Raw genomic sequence first — 21,304 nt, forward strand, 5'->3', positions numbered from 1 at the left:
TGAGAACCTTCACATACAAGACAGACGCCAATTATCAGCGCCAAAGAAGCGCCCGAGAAAACATCGCGAACGCTTCCTGGCCATCCGGTGAAACTGCTGGGAAGACAACGTTGGAGAAACGTGAACATTTTATTTGTACTGCATAACCTGCAGATTCTGACAGAAATCTGCAACTATCCTTTGAAGCACCGCTCCTCTAAAACAGCAATAAGGATCATTATTAGGTTATCTACATTATTATGTAAATAACAAAATAACTTAAAGCAAAAATTGGAAAACATGAAGTCCGAAGTCTTTATATTAAGGGCCATCAGTCAAACAATATAGTTTGCTCTGGGTCTAAACAGAGCGCGTTGTGTGTGACGTCTTCTTTTGCGCATGTGGGACGCTCACACTAGAGCGCGTTTGCTGTCGCATTTTATTTGTAGTGTGAACACGCAGACAAAAAAAATCGGATTTGATCAAAAAATCGGAATTGAGCATTACCTGCAGTGTGAACGTAGCCTAAGTTGGCAACACTGCTCATTTGGGCATGTCCTTTACGTCATGCGCCACGCAATTGCCGACGCCGACCAATGAAATCGTGAGTTGAGGCTGCTGTCACTTGGACTTCCTGGCATTGATCATGGCTGCGGAGGGCGATTTTCTGGCGAGATACCGAGCTGTGTCAAATAAACTGAAAAAGTAAGGCTTTGAAATGGCTTTGTTTAAGAAGAAAGACGGACGAATATCGGGAATAGCTAAATGTTATTTAGACTGAATGCGAGGTAACGGCTTTCAGCTAGTGCTAATAGGCTAAGCTAGCGTTACTGTTAGCCATTTGCTCGTTTTGTAGTGAAATATTTGGTCATTTTGAGATATTTAGCCCAGGTTCATCGAAAAATAAGCGATGAGTTGTTGGTGCTGTTTGACAGCTAATTGTAAAGCGCTTTGAGGGCCCCGAAAAGCGCTATATAAATGCAATCCGTTATTATTATTATTATTATTATTATTAACCCATAACTAGCCGGTAGTTTGCCACAGTACTGATATTCTATGTTTATCTAGCTGGCGTGTATCACAGTTGGCTATCTAAGATGTTTTAAAATGTGAAAATACTTTGTTTTCTTTTGTAGGCGTTTTCTTCGGAAGCCCAATGTGGCAGAGGCAAGTGAGCAATTTGGTGAGTGCCACATTAGTCCATCCATGTAAATGCTGTGATCCAGCCTATACTGCCGCACAGAAGAGTCAGCGCCTCTCCTGTGCTGTTAAATGATAGAGGCTGAATAAATGTCACCAGGCTTGTCTTTACCTGTGCTTTCAGGTCAGCTGGCAAAGGAGCTGAAGCAGCAGGACTGCCTTCAGTATGCTGCCTTCTGTAACCTGGCCATGGCTCGGTGAGTGGATCCGTATTCATTTTAACTGAATTGTGCCAAAGCACAGCAACAGGCACCTTACGGTGTAAAAGCACCTCGCACAAGTAAAGACCCCACAATAATCTGGAGAAAAACCCCAACAATTAAGCAACCCACCATGAGCAAGCACTTTGCAATGGTGGGAAGCAAAAACTCCCTTCTAACAAGAAAAATGCTCTTGCAGAACCATGTAGAACAGCAGCGTTTGTCCTGCATACATAGAGCAACAGGAATAGCAGCTAGCCAGCCTCAACAGCTAAGGACTGGACAACCAGAGTCCCAACTAGGGAATTTGTGTAACTAGATGGCTTGTTGCTATTGTCACTAGTTTGCACAGGATGTACTAGTCGTTTAATCTAATTGTTTTGCATTTTAATTGATAACCAATTCTGATAAATTGTTGCGTCCTAATGCTATGTAGCTATCTGCCACCAGATGGTGTGTCATTGCCAGAGTGCCAGAGTAGTGCAGGGCTTTCTAGATCAGTGGTGTATCCTGAGACTTCCTTGGCCAGCATTAACCCTGATATGTTTCCTATCTAACATGCCTGGAACATGCTGAGTCAACAAACAGGGTGCACTGCACAGCTGCAGACTGCACTCACCCTGGAATGGAGAGCAGTTCCTCAATAACATAATATATCCAGACACTTGTGCAGTCCATGCAGAAACCGGTAAAAATGCATAGATTTCAAATACAGTAACACAGACTTATTGCCTTAACACAGACACACACTTTTGCTTTTCTAGTCTAGCTGAGCACTCAAAGTGCTTTACACAACTTCCCTCATTCACCCACACAAGCACTTTTATTCTATCCTCTTTCTTTAAGCGCTTTCTGCCTAACATTTACACACATTCATATTCTGATGGGTGAGACTCTTGGGTTGGTATCTTGCACAAGGATATTTGGCATGCAGATTGGAGCAGCCAGGGATCGAACCACCAACCCTTCTGATTAGCAGATGACCTGCTCTGCCTCGTGAGCTGAGCCACTCCACTCAGTAACGAGGCGCTTGATTTCACTGATGTTCTTGTAGAAGACTGTGAGTAAATCCTTCATGCTTGTTTCCAAAATTTCTGGGATCTCTGCCAGGAAACTGCAGAAACTTGCTCATCATCATTATTTTGGGGTGAAATGCTCAAGGATCACACGCAGGTTTATTGATCAAATATTCACACGCTTGTCCTACATTCAGGTCATAAAAGATTCAAGTGTAGAACCAAGCATAAAAGACTTTAAGAGGGGGCTGACTTGAAGCTTGAAAATAATTCTGTTACTCATTGTGGTTTCACCACATAACGCTGCCGTGTAATAAGTCAATTTTAGTTATTTTTCCTACATCCGCTATCATTTTTTTCAGAAACAAATGATGAAATTTTTGACAAAAGTATAAGTAGCATGTCCTCATGAGGACAATTAGATAAAAAAAAAATCACACTTTTGTTATTATAATTATGTCATAATTATCTTATTTAGCTTTCAAATGGCACGCATGTTTGTTATCAGTTTTTTAAGGTCTATAAATCTAATATTATATTTTTAGCTTAAAATATTTAGAGCAGATCACTACTTTTCTTGTTTAAAAAAAACAAAGAAACAGCATGTGAGGTTATTACATAAAGGTACAGTCGGTGGAGTGATGAGTCCTCAGTGGTCAGCAGTAGTCTTAATTGGCCCACAGGGAGAGCGTAGCATTCATAGTCATGACAGTGACCTATCGGCTGTTGTTATACATCCTCGATGTCTTGACTGCAGGTGTGAGCAGACTCTCTTTAATGCTCCTGGAGAGGCACTGGCATTAACTGACGCTGCTCGCCTCTTCCTCTCATCTGAGAAGGAGAACAGGGCACTGCAGGCTCCAGGCTTTGATGAACACCTCCAGGCTGCACTCAACTGCTACAGCTTCGCCACTAAGGTATGATCAGCTCTAGTTTTCAAATCGGTTTTTAGAGTTTGATGCAGTAAATGCACTCCAGAAGAAATCAGCAAATAAAGCAGATTCACCATGGAATATTTCATTAGATCAGGGTCTGGAGAAAAGATTGTGGAGTACATTCTTGTATAGTGACTGAATTCTGATGTACAAATGAATCGCAGGTGTATATTGAGATGAACCAGCCTGTGATGGCAGCCAGCCTGTGTTTGGAACTTGGCAACGCGCTCAAGGTAAAGCTGCTGTCTCTGAGGATAAATGACCCAGAATTGGTTTTTTTGGGGATTTTTTTTTTTTTTTTAAAGCAAATGATGGAAAAAATGATTCATCGTTACTCTCCTGTCTTCCTCAATAGGAGATTAACAGACCAGGAGAGGCTATTGTTCATTATCAGAGGGCTGCAGAGTTACAGACGCAAACACCCATCGAAGCTTTGCTGTCAATGGGAGAAATGGCCACGTGTAAAATCCTCACCCGTGAGTTCTGTCGGTTCTGATTGAGTAGCTGCAGTTTGTTTGCTGTGCAAACAGGATCTGACGGGACTTTTGTTTGAGTTTGTGTTACTTGTGTTTTTATGATTTTCTTTTTTCTTTTCCAGGTGATTATGACGGTGCTTTGTCAGTGTTCACAGAGATGCAGCTGATCTGTCAGGAGAAAGGACTGCAGCTACCAGGCTCCATCACCCCTGTTGGTGAGCATCTGATTAAAAAAAATGATATTAGCAGAGTTTTGTAAAGATGGGGTGTTATTACAGCCTTAGCAGTTTGTGTTTTCTTAACTAAAGCTGTATCCAGCATCTTAAATTGATTAACACAATTCAACTTGAAAACTGGGATAATTAAGAGCTGCATTCCCTCGTGATTGTCTTTTTTTTTTCGTTGCTGTGCAGATTTTTCATGTTATTTGCACTAAGAGGAAAAAAATGTCTTAATTTCTCATCTTTAATTTTACTTTCTTGACAACAAAGGTGCCTTTTTGGACATTGTGGCAAAATGTGAGATATCCAGGGTGCTTCTGCTCATGTTGCTTGAGGTAAGCTCATCGGTTTTGCTGATAATTAAAACAACCTCTCTCACTGCAGACTTGAGTGCAAAGTCATGTTCAGTGTTGTGTTTTTGAAGGTATGATTCAGGCCATTTGTTTAAATTGATCTAAATATGCACTTTAACAAGTTTTTATTTATAGGTAGTTGCAATAAATACCTTTAAATTCACTCTTCAAACATACTATATTGCCAAAAGTATTCGTGCAGCTGCCTTCTCACTCATATGAATTTGAGTGATGTCCCATTCTTAATCCATAGTGTTTAATATAATGTCGACCCACCCTTTGTAGCTATAACAGCTTCAACCTTTCTGGGAATTCATTCCACAAGGTTTAGGAGTTTGTTTAAGGGAATTTTTGACCAGTCTTCCAGAAGCACATTTGTGAGGTCAGTCACGGATGTTGGGTGAAAAGGCCCGGCTCGCAGTCTCCACTCTAATTCATCCAAAAGGTTTTCTGTCAGGTTGAGGTCAGGACTCTGTGCAGGCCAGTTAAATTCTTCCACACCAAATTCGCTCATCCTTGCTTTCTGCACTCGTGTGCAGTCTTTTTGAAACAGGAAGGTACCATTGACAGACTATTTCTACAAAGTTGGGAATTTGAAATTGTCTGAAATATCTTGTTATGCTGAAGCATTAAGTTTCTTTCACTGGAACTGAGGGGCTGAGTCCGAGGGGCAACATGAGGTTCGAAGGTCTGTAGCAGTCGACTCTGCAGAAAGTTGGAGAACTCTTTGCATTGTGCGTCTCAACATCCACTGACCCCACTCTGTGATTTTATGTGCTCTGCCACTTCATGACTAAGTTGCTGTCATTCCCAATCACTTCCACGTCATTATACCACCACTAACAGCTGACTGTGGAATATTTAGTAGTGAGGAAATTTCACAACTGGACTTGTTGCACAGGTGGCATCCTATCACAGTACACAGTTGGAAATACAGTGTACTTTAAATGCACTGCAAGGAGAGAGGAGGCACAGAGTGAGAAAAAGCTGGTCCTAATGTATCCTGACACAAGTACTGCACCTCCACATGCGACACACAGTTTGACGTGACGTGAGACTCGAGCTATTAATGCAAGCATTTCTCATTTGGCAGCTTTGGACCCTCCGGTTTCACGTCTCTTCACTGTCTCTCGCACTTAATTCTCGCAGCGAGGAGCTGAGACTCGAGTGAGAGAGCTGAGGAGGAACACATTAGCATAATGAAAGCACCTGTTGTGTGCATTGCATAGAGTTTCATTTCTTTATTTTAACCACATAGATTCAGCAGCTTAAACACTCACCTGTACTTGAGTGTCAAACAGCCTTCCGCTGGCCAATCAGTGAACTGTTAGAAAGCAGAATCGTTTTTTAAAGCTGTTTTAAACAATGCAATTACACTTAATGACAATGTTAATTATTTATCCAGCATCTTACAGTAATTACTGTGCATCTTGAAAAATTCAGGATTGTTGGTGCAGCAGAACTTAAATGGTCCCACGTTGTTGTGGTTTTGTTTGGTTTTTTTTGGTGCAGCCTCCACCTCAGAAGTTGTTACCAGAACACGCCCAGACCCTGGAGAGATACGCGTGGGAGTCCTTTGATCCTCACAGCCAATGTAAATTCACCTCAGCACTCGACTACTTGAGTATAATAATGTGTCATTAATCCTGCGCACTTATTGAAGTTGCGTAAATGTTGTTTTTTGTCTTCTGTTTCAGTGACCTTCCTGCCTGAGAATGTTTTCCTGCTCCTGCAGTCCGTAGTGGTGAGTTTCATGATAACACGGTCTGAGTCTTCCTGTCTCGTACAGGAAAAATAATGGTCTTCACGCCCTTCATATGACAGTGATGTATTGTGTGTGTTGAAGTTTGTTTTGTTTTTTTTCCTTTGGCAGTGAAGTGATTCTTTTTTTGTTTGTTTGTTTTTGCTTCAGCATTTGCAGTTTGCCAGCTTTGTGTAGGTTTTCTGCCTCAGAATTTTTCCCTCTTACACTAAAGATATTCATTTTTTTCCCCAGTCACAGTAAAAAGAAGCAACACATGACACATTACATCATGTCGGTATTTTTACAGAGAAGCCAAAATATAGAAGCACTGTGTGAAAAACACCTTTAGTTCTTCTGTAGGTATTAAGAGAGTAAGAAGCAACCAGGTGCTGCTAATCAAATGCACAGACGTTTTGGCAGTTTGTTGGCCTGCAGCATTCATAATCACAGTGCCAATGTGGAAGACATCAGCAATGATGTGAGAGAAGCAGCTGTCGCTGCCCTTCAATCTAGGCAGGGTTACAAAGCTGATTCCAAACAATTTGAGGTCCATCATTCTGCAGTGAGACAGTCACAAGTGGAAAACATTCAAGATAGCTGTCAGTCTTCCCAGGAGTGGACGTCCCAGCAAATTAATCCCAAGATTAGATTATCCAGTGGTCAGAGAAACCGCAAAGAACCCAAGAGCTGCATTTCATAGGCTCAGTTAGCAGGTTACATGTTAAATTGCATGACCATACAGTTAAAGCATACGATAAAGCCTCTGCTTTCAGAATATGGAAGCATGACTTGGGTTTGCAAAGTTGCATCTGAACAAACTACAATACTTCTGGAACAGTGTCCTTTGGACCCCAAGCACAGCAGCAAATCTCAAACAGAGAATGGCTGAAAAAGAAAAGAAACAAGGCTCAAAGTTTAGACCACAAACTTAAGAGAGCTGTGCATAAACAAAGGACACACACCTCACCACTAAGGTTGTTCTACAATTTACTGAATCTTGAGTTGATGTTTTTCACACACTGCTTCTGTTTTTTTTGGTTTTTTTTAGCTGTTTTGTTAAATAATGATGAAATGTCTCAGGATGTCTTTACCTAATTTTAAGACCTACTATGGACCAAATAATATTTTTTACTGCGTCCTGATAAGGAACACATAAGAATTGACAGAGGCCATCCTTTTTTCTTTTTTTTTTTTTTTTTTTTTAAAATAACTGTATAAATAAAAAAAAGTTAATAAAAAATAATCATGTGTAATGTAGAGAAAGATTCTTCTCGAAGGAGCACGCTCTGTCTTTGGGAATGAATGGCCGGTAACAGAGAATAAATATTAACAAGTCAGAGGCCTCGTCAGGGTCCTCTGAATCTGCAGTTATGTTTTTATTAGTGCAGTGAATAACAACAGATCTGTTTTGCAGATGGCGTGTCAGGAGAAAGACACAGAGTCTCTAAAGTCTCTTCAGACTGAGCTATGGTAAGCATTTACAAATGTTAATTTCCATCATGTGAGAAAATATCTTTTACTGCTTGTCATTCTTAATTTTCCATATTGATCACATGCTTTATGCGGTTTTCCCCTTGCAGGCCGTTTCTGACAGCTGAGCAGAACCATCTTCTCCACCTGGTGGTTCAGGAGCGCATCACGCCGTCTGGTCAAGGCATTTAATACAGTCCAGTTTTTATTCGCTTCCTCTGGGAACGATACTTTATATAATGGAACATTCCTGTTTCTGAATGGGTCTGTTGTAAGGCCCGGAGAAGGGTTGTTTTCAAACTCCAGTGTTGTAACTTGGACTCAGAGAAATGTTAAACTTTGTGCTTATTCAGTCACGTAGGTTTGGAAATCAAGCTGAACTGTCTTTGTTGTCCTCAGACGTGCAGATTGCTGTTGCCAGGAATGCTTAGCTAAGAATAAATGTTGTGTATGTATCTGAGTGGAGACTATAAAACTGGACCACGTCATATGTTTTTATTATGTAAAAGTTTCAAATGTAGAAGAACTTATTGTGTTTACAGCTGGTTAGTAGATTAAACACGAATGCTTTGTTTTATCATTTTTATTAATAAATGACATAACATGGCTTAAATTCCAATATAACAAAATCTTCTACTGCATAGTTCTGTAATATGGTGCAATGACACCTCTGTCCTCCATCCCTGGGTCACTTAATTTTCACTTGTACAAATGCATGTACTTTTCTTATGATAGCAGCCCCCTACAGACACATAAGTAAACACAATAATAAAAAAAACAAAAAGGAGCTTAAAAATATATGATGGTTACAATGTACATAGACTGATGTATAATGTATTTGTTTTTTTTTTCTAGCTGTAAAATAACGATTAACAGCTAGTCGTAAATGAAGGATTGTTATTTCCTGATTGTTCAAGTACTACAACAGGAATGTTATTTGTCGTTTTTTACTCAGTTAGAATTTTAACATATTAAATGATAAGATTTAGTCTCCATCAACCTTTCTGAACCTTAAAGGAACTGGTAAACATTTTGGGACTAAATTATTTACTATCTTGCTGAGTAGGAGATTAATACTACCGTAATTGTCGGGCTATAAGCCGCTACTTTTTGCACAAGCTTTGAACCCTGCGGCTTTTAGTCAGGTGCGGCTTTTCTATAGATTTTCCATGATTTTTGTGATATCGTAAGACGATTTGTTTTGTTTGTTCCGCTGTTGTACGGCACTACGTTGCCTGGCGGAAGGATCGGGGTTCAAGAGTGGTATGTTGGTCACATGTCCGTCCGCCAGGCAACATAGTGCCGTACAAGTAGCGCGAAAAACAAACTTCAAAGTAGCGCTATGCGTTCAGCGGGAGTCGTGGATGACGAGCGGCGATAAACTTGCGAAAAGCAAGTTGTGCTCAACTCCACCGGTGGATTCTGACAGCGTGGAAAAGTGTGCAAACATCCACGATCACCAACGGATTTCGAAGGGCTGGACTGCTGCATGATGAAGAGGAGGACACCGCCACGGCCCTTCAGAGGGTGTTCGACTCCGACACTGACAATGACAATGAGGATTATCTTTGGTTTTGAAAGTGACAACGAAGGAAAGAAGCTGAGAGTGGATGACGAAGCCATCCTGAGCCTGTTCGTATCCGACACTGGAGAAGAGGACTTTGGTGGTTTTAGTGCGCAGGAAGATGGTGGTGAATGACTGACTTTTCTTCTTGTTAAAGCCGTGTCACTGCACCTGAGCCTAAAAGGTAGTCCGAATCTATTTTTCTGGTGTGCTGTAGGTTACTGTTATGTACTACATTTGTTACTCATTTATGAAGCACAGCACATGTGCAAATATGTACCCATAACTTGATTTTCAAAATATTAATAAAAGGGGTGTGTCTCCAAACAGCCATCTCTTTCCTGACAATTCGCTTTGTGCATATTCTCTTACATATGATAAGTCAATATTGAAACACCTGCGGCTTTTGGTCAGGTGCGGCTAATGTATGTACAAAACAGGATTTTCCCCTGATTTTAGCTTGTGCGGCTAATATTCAGGTGCGCTTTGTAGTCCGGGAAATACGGTAATTGTTTGACTTTGTACACTAAAGAGGACCAAGGTTTTAAAAAAACAAAACAAAGACCGTGACCATGTAAAGAGAGTTTCCTGAGCAGTTTTCTCTTCCCATCGTCTTCTACGCAACCACGCTGCACAGATTTGCCCCCTGCTGGTCATTAGGAAGAATGCAGCTCGGAAGTTGTGACCATCTTTTATGCACAGTCTTAGCAGAAGAACTGAAAATGTGAAAACACTGGCTTCAAACCGCCGTCACCTCTGAAGTTAGAGTCTCCCCTTTTTGTTTGCACCCAGCCAAAAATGCTCATGTACAGCTCAGTGACTGTTTCACTAAAGCTAAGGTGACCAAAAGTTCACTCAAATCAATCTTGCCATTTTTTTTTTTTTAGCACAAAACAACAAACAAAACAACCCAAAGCGATTATAAGCCTTTCTCAAAATGTCACACTATTCCTTTAAAGTACTTATGTCTGAACTACTACTACTATTTAAGACTAAACTGATTTATTAGCTATGTTCTGGTAATATTCCCAATAATTCAGCTCTATAAGGCGTTTTAGTCACATTATTAAAAAGAAAAAACATTATTTTGTTTGTCAGTTTTGCTGAAAAAATGTGTTTCACACTTGTAATGTTAGCATTTGCTCCATATCATTTTATATATATATATATATATTTTTTAAAAAGCTGTATAAACAAATGGCTCTCATTAGCATTTGGACATTTTGCTACAGTCGTAGCTTCAGATGGTGTTCATCAATTCTAAAAGAGGAGAACGAGCCCTGCCCTCTGTTTTTCCTCTCACTCTTTCTTCTTACGCAGGATGAAATAGGTGAGCGCTAAGATGAAGGTGAGGACAAACGAGATCCACGCCAGGATGTAGCAGTGTCCGTAACCTCCAGATGTGTCATTGACATGGAGCTTGGCTGTGTAGATTGAGGCTCCTGTCATTATGCAAAGGCCTGCAAGAGGGAAAATTATTATTACATGCAACCAAGACAAGGCAATCAAGAAGTAATTATTTTTCTATTATAAGATAAAGCTCGTGATGTGACCAGTGCAATCACAAGGAAATGAAAGACATGACACTTCCACCTTGTTAATTTTCCAGTGTTATGAACTCATGACATTCGCACTTTGTGTGAGTTTCTCATGTGCTCGTAGTACTATCACTGATAATGCATAATTAACTTAAAGCATGAAATTTTAATCACTCGGGACCTTTTTTTTTTTCTTTTACATCTGACATGGTGGCAAAAAACTGACTCGGTTTGTGGTCTTTTTGTTAGGGAGGATTTGCATGAAAATGTTTCTTGACTAAAATAAAAAGCAGCCAATGTCCAATGAAACTTTAAAGAACCTCCAGGAAGCCTGGAGAACTATCGCTTACTTTAAGAAGAAAGCCTGGCTCCTTGGAAGCAAAGCATAGACATGACAGGTGGTTCGGGCTTTTGTGAGTGAATACATTTTCTAGATTTTGCTCCTCAAACGTGAAAACATGATGCTTTGTTGCACATTGACGGCAAACAAAAATGTTTGGGGGTGTTGTTGAGAAATCAGCACACCTGAGAATGCTGGAGCAGGTGTGCTGGACAACTTTTCTTTCTAGTGAACCTCATGACATTAACAGAAGCAGCACACTGTTAAATGTGATACTGTTAACTATTTGAAGTGTCAAAATCATTCATTTGTGACACCTAAAAGACTAACACACTGCTGTGCTGTGGCTGAGATCAGCTTCTACTGATTTTCTACAGATTTCATGTGTCTGAGATGCAAACACGCTCACCTTGCTGATCCATCACAGTTCACTGGTTATTGCAATGTGTGAGGTACACACAGAAAGTGAAGAACTTCTAATCACTGGTTCGCTGTTTTGTACAAACTAATGAGAATTCAAATCCACTGAGTAGTCAAGAGTCTCTCAAACAGTCATATCGAGGGCAGATTCATCTTGTTCAGCACCAAATGAAAGTGTTTGAACTCAGGACTACTGATGATTACACGACAGGGCTGCAGCTACCCATTATTTTAGTAATCTATCTGTCTATTATTATTAATGAGAAATAACAAATATTCAAAAGAGAAAAATGAACTGTTCATTGATTTTCAGTTTAGAAACTGCAAGAAAATAGCAAGTTTACCTGCAAACATCTCTTAATAAAAACAAACAAAAATAGACCCTTTCCTTGTTTTTACTCGCCATATTAAAATGATATTTTTAAAAGACAACACTTTCTTAATTGCAAAAACAAATAATAACAAGTACAGTAATCTCAAATACATACAAGCTAAACTAGCGCATGAAAATGAAACGGCTTTTACTCTCTCTTCTCAGAAGTCTTTCTTACATTAAGAGCAGGCCAAAAGAGTTCTGGTGGTATTAATATCTCCTTAATGAGGTAGATTTGGTGTGTGTGTGAGTGTCTGCATGCTTAGATGTGGTAGTGAATGCGCAAATATGCCTTTAAGTATTTACGCAAGTATGTGGCGGCTGCTATGAGGAAAAGCAGGCTAATCAGCATTTTCAGAACTGAAGCTTTGCCCTGCGCTTCGATGCAACGTTTCGTGCTGCAGAAGACAAACATTACCATGGTGTGGATGTCAATAATGTTAATGTTAATAATAACAATTTAGTATCCAACCTCCAGCCTCAGGTCAGTGTCTCGGAATCTGACTGGCCCACTTAAAATAAATGATATAATTTAATTGACTTATTTATATTTTATATTATGAGATAAATCTTATTTTTTACAGATTACATTGATCTAAATCTGCATAATAGTGTTGAAATTAAATGATGTGCACGCATCAGGATGTCACTGCTCTGACAGTATTACTCATGTTATCAACACTGGTAACAGGAAAGCCCTGACCACACCTTCCTAATTTGGGTGTCAACCAGTCAGACCACTTCATCCACATCCATGTAGTGAGAAGCCATTATATGACCTTTGTGTGTAAGTCGATTAAACTCTGCCCAGTACTGAAAGAGGAGTGGTGATTGTTGTGAACTGACACAGATAGATAGATGCCTCGCCATGCAATGAGCTCATTGGTCTGTTGAACGGATGAGGCTAAAAATTAGTTTAATTATTTACCAACATCCTTTATGAAGCTTTAAGTTCGAGCGTCGTGCTAACTTATTTAGTTAGACAAAAATCACATATGTCAGGTTTGTCAGTCGCACATCCTCCAGAGAAAATCATAAAGTCAGCCAAAAGAAACAAGACTGCAGGTAACTTACAGGCGATTATCTGTAAAATGCCAGTGAAGGTGAACCTCATTCCTTTGGGCAGGGTGAACAGCTGGGCCACAAATACAAACAAGGCAAGGATGGTGAAAACGCAGGCCAGCACTGAAGTGGCCTGCACCGCCTGGAGATAATCTGCAGCAACAAGATAATAAAAAAGTCAACAATAACACAGGCGTGAGGAAATATTCGGCCTTTTCAGTTTTATGTTTGTATTAACACCACTACCTACAGATCTACTCATTTCAGACTGACAATATTTACTGTAAACAGTGTAATACGTGATTTGTTCCGTCATCATCTTTGCCCTTCATTATATAAATAATGAAAAATCACTAACTTTAACAGGGGGACAATCTGTGGAGTTTACCTTCTGGGTAGCCTTTCAGATTTGTGTAATGCCACACATTGTTTGATAAGTCCCACCTGCCCCACAGGTCAGCTGACACTAAATCGTCGACCCACCAGGCCTGACGACACAAAGGAAAGATTTAAAGTTCATGCAGATATGTTACACATTTTCTAGAAACCGCTGTCAGATCTCCTCCAGTTAATACAGAAAATAACATCATCTTACATTGTCAATGGCGGCCACCAGGAGCAGGATGATGGTGGTTATGTGCAGAACAACGATTGCTGCCAGCATCAACATTATGGCCTTCTGAAAACTGATAATGGGGTGGGGGAAGTGGAAGGAGGCACATCGTTATTTATTTTGCAAGCGCAGACGTATGTAACACGGACTCGTACATGAGGGAGTATTAATCACACACACACACACACACACACACACACACACACACACACACACACACACACACACACAGAGAGAGAGAGAGAGAGAGAGAGAGAGAAACTATGTGAAACAAAGAAATAAAGAAATAACAGTAACAGAGAAGAGAGCCGTTTTATACAAGCCCAGACTTGCCGCAGAAATCATGCAGGCATAAACATTTTTGAATAAAACACATCTGGTGTCAAACACATCAGTGCTTTCAATCATTGTCATTACGTTTATTTATTATTTATTATATTTAATCAGCTCAGATTCATTAGCTCCAATCACTGCGCCTGTAAACGCCCGCAGTTTGCTTTGAGCCTCTTTTTTTTACGTCTTTTGAGCGTTTCCGTCGACAATAAAGGCGCATTTGTTAAGACGGCATTCCCAAACGGATGACACACACAGGGCCCGCACTGTAGTCGATAACTTTAAAAAGAGCGCGATAGTACGACAACAGAAAACAATAATAAGCACAGCATAAACTCACGGACTATTCAACGCTATGTTAGTGCGCCAAATTTCCAGTTGCGCGTCTTTTTAGGACTTTTTTGCGCTCACGGTCAGTCATATTTCTTGCGCTTAAAGTAACTGAAGTTTTTCCTACAGGCTTAAAAAAACCCACTTCAGCCATCCGTAAGAGGGTTTCACAGAGTGTGCTCCGTAAACCGTCGCCTTTCTACAAGTAAGCAAAGAGCAGAAACGTTACCTGAACGCTCTTTAACGCACCGCGCGGGAGTTATTTGGGAATGTGAAACTCTGTGGACCCACCCAGCTTTGAATTCACAGCACACACATCACCGTGTTTTCCCTCTTCTTCTTTCCCCTCACCAAGCCCCACCCATAACGTTTCTCGAGTGAAAAGTCCCAATGAAATAAACGGTGTCAGGTCGCCTCTTCCTGCAACTCCAGTGTGTGCGTAAAGGCGAGTAAGATCTTCGAAGGATTGCGTATCGTCAGATTCATTTACAAACGAAACAAACAAATAAACAAACAAACACGCGACAGCTTCACACGCACTATTTTAGTTGCTTCTTTAGTGTTTTACCTGGAAAATGTTTTTAATATAGAAATATCTTCATTCTCTCTGAGCGGCTCACCTGTGTGAGCTGTAGCTTCACTTTTTTTTGTCGCACATGGATACAAAATGCCATTTTGGACACGCTTGCAGAGCAGCCATAGTGTATCCTGGACTTGTTTTCAGGCCACTCACGCACAATTGCCGCTTCATTGTGTACCTAAATTGACTTCTCCAAAGATGGGACATTAAGAAGCCGTGCATGGAATATCGCAGTGCATTGTGAGCCCCAGGGAGCTCATATTCAATTCAGCAGCAGTTTCACTCTGATGGCTGAGACTTACGTTCAAGCAAGTGAAAAACAGAATTCGTGTTCATGCAGATGCATTTTTGACTGCTACAAACAAATGAAAGTAAGATCGTTCCATTGATAAAAAGATATAAATAGATTCTTACCTGCGCCTCACACGCTATGCACTTTTATGTTTCGTGCGCCACTGACAGAAAGCAGAAAAAAAAACTGCTGAAACATCAGAGGGTCTTAACATATTCATACTGTCCGAAACAATATATGGATAGTTTCTTTACTGAGAGATGTAATTACCTCTCAGTGAAGAAAAGTAAGAAAAAGGTCATGTTACTTGATGTCACACAGACTGCAGATCTCAGTGGGCCGGGCTGTGTCACGGCTTTGGAAAAACTCTGTTTACCCCATAAGCAACCAGCCGGTACAAGGATTTGCACACTTCACACTGTGTTTTGAAAGAAAAAAAAAGAAAAAAAGATTTTCCTCAAATGTTCGTCAGAAACAAAGAAGAAAAGATGGATGTTCAAATGTAGACAAACTCCAGCCGAAATAAGAGATGGCTGAAAAATAATCAGCGCCCAGCTCACTTCATTGTGTTTCGAGGCCACATTTTAAGAATAGTTAGTGCTTCACTCATCCGTAGCACAAGATATTTATATAAAAGTCAGTAATTGCAAGTCATGTGACATGTGTTCACAGTGAAATAGTTGCTGCTGTGCCAGAGCATGCTTAAACTTTTGTTTTCATTATTTATTGTTTCAGTCATCATAAAAAGAAAGTACTCTCCCTGTTAGCTCTACATATCAGGACACAATTGGAAAAAATTATCTTCACCGAGTCTTAAAATTAGGTAAATACAACCTCAGATGAACATATGAAATATTACACCATGTCTCTTGTAAAGCAACCTTTAGCAGCACTATCAGGCCACTCACACACAGTTTCTCAGTCTCTTACATCATTGTGGAGGAATTTTATCCCAGCGTTTTTTTACAGCTTTGCTTCAGCTTACTGAGGTTTGCTAACATTAGTTTATGTGCAGCTCTCTTAAGGTCCCATCACAACTGTTCAGTCAGGTTGTGGTCTGGACTTTAAACCATTGCAACACCTTGATCTTTTTCTTCCAACCTGCTGTAGTTTTGCTGCTGTGCTTGAGATCATTGTATTTTTGCATGTCCCACAAGCTATGCTTGTCTTTAAAATCCTTTGCTTTACAGAGGAGCACATGGTTGAGTCAGAGACTGTAAGGTACCCAGGTCCGGTGGCTGAAAAATAAACCCAAATCCTCAGCCCTCCACCACCGTGCTTGACAGATGGTACGAAGAGTTTGTGCTGATATCCTGTTTGACTTTCACTAGACATGGCACTGTGCACTGTGGCCGAACATGTCCACTTTGGTCTCATCTTTGCAAACGTGTTCTTTTAAGACAGAAGACGTGTTGCAGCCCTCTCAAATAAATCCATACTGTCTGAGTCTTTTTCTGATTAACTGTCATTATATACTAACTGAGGCCTGTAGAGTCTGAGGTGTAGTTCTTCGGTCATTCCACCTCAAATCAACACAGGCCTTTTGCTGATGAAGCTAAAATGTGACAGAAATCGTTGTAATTCTGGACATAAAATCTTTATGCAAATCACAGATGGTCAAGCAGAAAATGCTCTAAATGTTGTCTGATTGGTGATGGACTGACCCTCTTGAGGGTTTTAATGGTAACCTCTCTGTTTTTAAGATTAGGCTTAAACATAAATTAAGCATATAGTTATGGCTACATCAGAATGAAATGTATCTTAGTTTTACTGCAATACGCTTAAGCTGCTGGGGCCTTCCCATGATGCACTGTTTCTTCTTCACTCACCTTTTTACACTCACTATGTGTTTATACCTCTCTGCAATTAATTAGTGTAGATGCTGATCATCCACAGTATTGAGATCCAAATCTTTATTATTAGTTATTATTTATCTCTGAATCTCTTCCACAATGTATCTTTGTCCTGTCCTGCCGCACCTCTCTGAGCCTGGTTCTGCTGGATGTTTCTTCCTGTTAAAAGGGAGTTTTTCCTTCCAACTGTCGCCAAAACACTTGCTCAAAGGGGTTCATATGCTTGTTGGGATTTTCTCTGTATTATTGCAGGGTGTTTACCTTACAGTATAAAGCGCCTTGAGACAACTGTTGTTATAATTTGGTGCTATATAAATAAAATTGAATTGAATTAAATTCCTCTAGACATTTCTGCAAACTCAACCTTTCATGGGGGAGGAGGGGGTCTTAAGTGAATTCCTAGTTAATTTCTGGTGTTTTAACTCATGAATTCTTAGTTTTTAGAAAGTGTTTTTAGTTTAGTAACACTGTGATACTATGGGCCACAAAATACAAAATACCATATGAGTGCAATCTCCAAATAGTGATCATACTCAAAAGTGTGGTTAATTTTACAGGTGATTTACAAAAGTTGTGCTGTTTTCTAAGGATAGGAGGCATCAGGTCATTTCAATATAAAGTGCAAAAAAATAAGACGTGCCCTTTTTTGTGTTGAATATCGGCGCAACTAGCAGCAAATTGCATGTCACGATCTATTAGTAAATCAGTTTGTGTATTTAATTCAAACATTTTCTTCCCTATATTTTGTGCCTTGAGAAAGGAATTCCCAGAAATACATATGCAGCAGGGACAGTTACAAATATTCGGCAATTTCCACCTCTTGCACACAATTTTGTTGCTGTGTTCTAGTTGTAAATACCGATAGTGCTTTTTTAAAATGTAAATGTGAAAAGCCAGTTTGTCTGGTTCGACTCATTAGTTAGTTTGTTTGAGTTTTGGATTTTTAGTTATTCTTCTTGTTATTCTTAGTTTGTCCAGCTCCCTCAGTTTTCCCGTCTTTCTCATTTTGTTTCTTTTCAAAAACACAAAGTGTTTTACTCAGGGGGTAAAAAACAGAGACCCAGAGTGTGATGCCAGCAAACAGTGATGAGGTTAAAGCAAAGGTAGGGTTAAAACAGAGTGAGAGAAAATATGCAGAAATGCCAAAATGTCAATATAAAATAATAAATACCAACAAAAAGAATAAACTCAATAAAAGAAATAACAGTAACAAACAATAAAAAGATAATTGAAAATGATAAAAGGACAATAAAAGACAACTGCACATAAAAGGACATTTTTGTGTCTATGTCAGAGTGTTTTATTAAGCCATTTAAAGAAAATTACTCTGTTCTGCAAGTCTCATCTCTTCAGCAAAGTTGTTCCAAAGCTGAACAGCCCCGATGACAAACGCACAGACGGCTTTAGATTTAAGCTTCAGCGTGATGATCTAAGGCTGCCAGGGGGTTTGCAATCCCAAATGACATTACAGGGTTGTGCTTTAAAACTGGCCAGTAAAATGCAGAAATCAATAAATCAATTCTAAACCGTACAGGAAGCCAGTGCAGAGAAGCCCAGACTGGGGTTATGTTTTGCTCTTTGCTAATGCTGGTAAGAAAGCAGCTGCTTTCTGAAGCAGCCGGGACTGAGATAGGCAGTCATTACCCCAGAGACACAGACACGCAGTAAAATACCAAAAATACTGAGGTACTGACATTCAAATCCTGGGTATTTTCAGGTAGTTTAATGAGGCACGCAGTGGCCTGAGCTTCCATCAGAAATGCAATTTATATAATATACACATAAACCTTTTCTGACCTTTATGAACTCGTGATAGATCGCCGATAGATTTAGTTTTCCTCCGAAACGCAAGCCTTTGTTAAATAAGAAAACAAAAGGGTAGGAGTAACGCAGAGAATAAATGTCAGTGATGAATATTAATAACGCCTTATGTTAACATACATGAGGCTTCAGTTATAGACAAACTGTCATATTCTAAACTGACATTGTCAGATAGCTCTGCTTGTCGGCTCTGGTCAAATAGAACCGCGTAATTAAGGGATTACTTGTCAGACAGTGCACATCTAGAAAAGCTTTTCATCATCTGTCTTGGGTTAAAGCAAGCTTAAGCGGTTATGGATTTTCCCATTTTCACATAAATAGCTTTATAAATGAACGTTTCTATCTGGATGTGAAGTTTGTTTGCCTGGCAGGCCCCTTATCTCCCCTCGGGCTCTGGTAGCTCACTAAAGACCAGACTCAGGTCGAGACTGAGGAACTTCTGGTGTTAGTGCTACAACGGTGGCTTTATCCTGCAGGAGGCGGGATGAAGACAGATACAGTAATTGCTTCCTTTGCTCTTTCACTTATTTCCTCATTTGTTGACAGTATAGATTCAGTCCGTATGAGCAGCCTAACCCGGACAGTTTACACAGTTCAGTGTTGAAAGTTGAGAATGTACAGTAGAGCAGGAGGGGGGATGTATTTTTGTGCAGTTTAGCACGGAGCTCCACTTAATTACTTCAGCCTTGAGCCAGAGTGAACATGTGTGCCAAATCTGATGAAACCTTTTCATAGAGGGGGAACTTGGATACATAGACTCACTTTAAGTATTCCTTCCTAACACCGGGTTGGACCTCCTTTCGAGTTCAGATCTGCCTTAATTCTTCCTTGCATAGATTCAACAAGCTGCTGGAATCCTCTGAGATTTGTACCCATATTGACACAATAGTATCACTATTGTGTGGATGCTGGATGCTGCACATCCACGATGTTTCACCGATGGGATCGGGTGACAGTGGTGGAAATTTGAGTATGTAACCTTTTTTTCCCCCCTATTTTATTTTAGTGTAAAGCACTTTGGATTTTTTAAAACTGGAAGTGTTTTTCAAATCTTCTGTTGTTCAATTTTGGTGAGCCCGTGTGAATGTAGCCTCAGTTTGCTGTTCTGGGCCAACACTAGTGGCAGCCGGTCTGGTCTTCTGCTGCTGAAGCTCATCTGCTTCAAGGGTCAACGTGTTGTGGATTCAGAGATGGCCTTTGTGCTTGCTGTGGTTGAAATGAGTGGTTATTTGAGTTACTGCAGTACGGCCAGTCTCCTCTGACCTCTGATGGGATTATCATCCACAGAACTGAACTGCATGCCTACATGCATTGAGTTCCTGCTATGTGATTGATTGATCGGGTATTTGTGTCAACCAGTAACCACCTTTTTTAAGGTATCCTTAATAAAGTGGTCAGTGAGTTTTTATAGATGTACATATGTCTGATTAGGTGAAAATCCAAAAAACATAATAAAACAATACAAAGCCAAGCCTATAAGCATCCCTAGGCCCATTCCTGTTTAGTGTGAGGAGCTCAGAACAAAGAGGAGAGACCTGTAGGCATCTTCTGTTCAAATACATTTGTAATGATCGGGCAGAGATATTGATCAGCCTTGCAATACATTCACTTAGCCAGCAGTTTATTTGCCAGCTTTACTTCCTGTGTTTGGCTGCAGCTGCTGTATTACTTATTTAAATTCATCATATTTGTTCATGATTGTGGCTGCTGATCAGGCCAGAGCGTATAACTGTCAGATCCGTCCCGCAGTGCTAGACAGCAGCTCCAGAGTGAAGTGGACAAACACAATCCAGCATCCTCCTTATTTGGTCAGAGAGGATGCTCTTTATGTTTATGTGAATGTGCAGATGCTTTAAGCACTGTTGTGTGATCACTTGATTGCAGTTAACCATATATAATATAATAACTGGGATAGGCTCTGCCCCTTTGTGACCTTGAACTGGATAAGAGGAAGAAAATGGCTATATAGAGGGATGCATGAATTTTGCCAGATCAAGCAATCAGTGATTACAGTTTTGGTGAAGAAATGAAATATTTTTGGATTCTGAACTGACGGTGATAGATCAGGACGGCATTTTTACTTTTTGACATTTAGCTGACAATTTCATTGACAAAATAATCACCAGAATTATAATAATAATGATCAGCTGCAGCCGTAAATACATGACAGACACACAGTTGAAATGCCATTCAACCCAAATGTCTCCTTTGAAGTGAATACATTTCTCACAGGCTCTGTGTTACATAACCTTTTGCAATGGCGTCTGGGTGATAATAGAGCTAATAGTGTAGGCCTCTGTTTTTATTGTAGTGCTGCTGAGATGAAAATCATTTGAGAGCTATATTATTGTCAGAGGGTGTGGGAATGAACTCGGAGAAGCATTTTCTCCTGGCAGTAAGTCTGAATAGATGTCAAAACCATTACATCTGACCCCTGACGGTTCGTCATATCCTCACAGTAAATGTTGAGTGGGTGTGGAGCAGCGCTGGTTCCCATTTTATGCCACTTCTGACTCAGTGGAGTTTTCTATTCCTGTCACAACATGTGGGCCTCTGCAGAGTGTGCAGTCTAACATCCATTGTGCAGTGGG

At 40.2% G+C, this 21,304-nt stretch overlaps 2 protein-coding genes across 3 annotated transcripts; one reads left to right on the forward strand and one right to left on the reverse strand.

Annotated features, from left to right (window-relative positions):
• The first annotated feature begins 494 nt into the window (after positions 1 to 494).
• f8a (coagulation factor VIII associated) lies at positions 495 to 8,171 on the forward strand. Its single transcript, XM_082537702.1, has 12 exons — positions 495 to 684; positions 1,116 to 1,162; positions 1,304 to 1,376; positions 3,153 to 3,312; positions 3,495 to 3,563; positions 3,686 to 3,806; positions 3,929 to 4,021; positions 4,298 to 4,362; positions 5,893 to 5,974; positions 6,078 to 6,124; positions 7,539 to 7,594; positions 7,705 to 8,171. Exons 1-12 carry the CDS (start codon positions 626 to 628, stop codon positions 7,784 to 7,786), a joined length of 954 nt encoding a protein of 317 aa, XP_082393828.1. The 5' UTR covers positions 495 to 625; the 3' UTR covers positions 7,787 to 8,171.
• On the reverse strand, positions 8,163 to 14,551 carry LOC309709190 (epithelial membrane protein 1). Of its 2 annotated transcripts, none has more exons than XM_082537705.1 (5): positions 14,459 to 14,551; positions 13,487 to 13,577; positions 13,280 to 13,379; positions 12,904 to 13,044; positions 8,163 to 10,618 (listed from the first exon to the last, which is right to left on the reverse strand). In XM_082537705.1, the coding sequence occupies exons 2-5, from the start codon at positions 13,559 to 13,561 to the stop codon at positions 10,458 to 10,460; spliced, it is 477 nt and encodes a 158-aa protein (XP_082393831.1). In that variant the 5' UTR covers positions 13,562 to 13,577; positions 14,459 to 14,551; the 3' UTR covers positions 8,163 to 10,457. The 2 variants fall into 2 exon arrangements, with proteins under 2 accessions (XP_082393831.1, XP_082393830.1); XM_082537704.1 differs by having other exon boundaries at positions 14,397 to 14,530.
• Between the last annotated feature and the right edge of the window lie 6,753 nt (positions 14,552 to 21,304).

The sequence above is a fragment of the Aulonocara stuartgranti genome, assembly GCF_965226115.1.
Source record: "Aulonocara stuartgranti genome assembly, chromosome: 6".
Classification (NCBI taxonomy): domain Eukaryota; kingdom Metazoa; phylum Chordata; class Actinopteri; order Cichliformes; family Cichlidae; genus Aulonocara; species Aulonocara stuartgranti.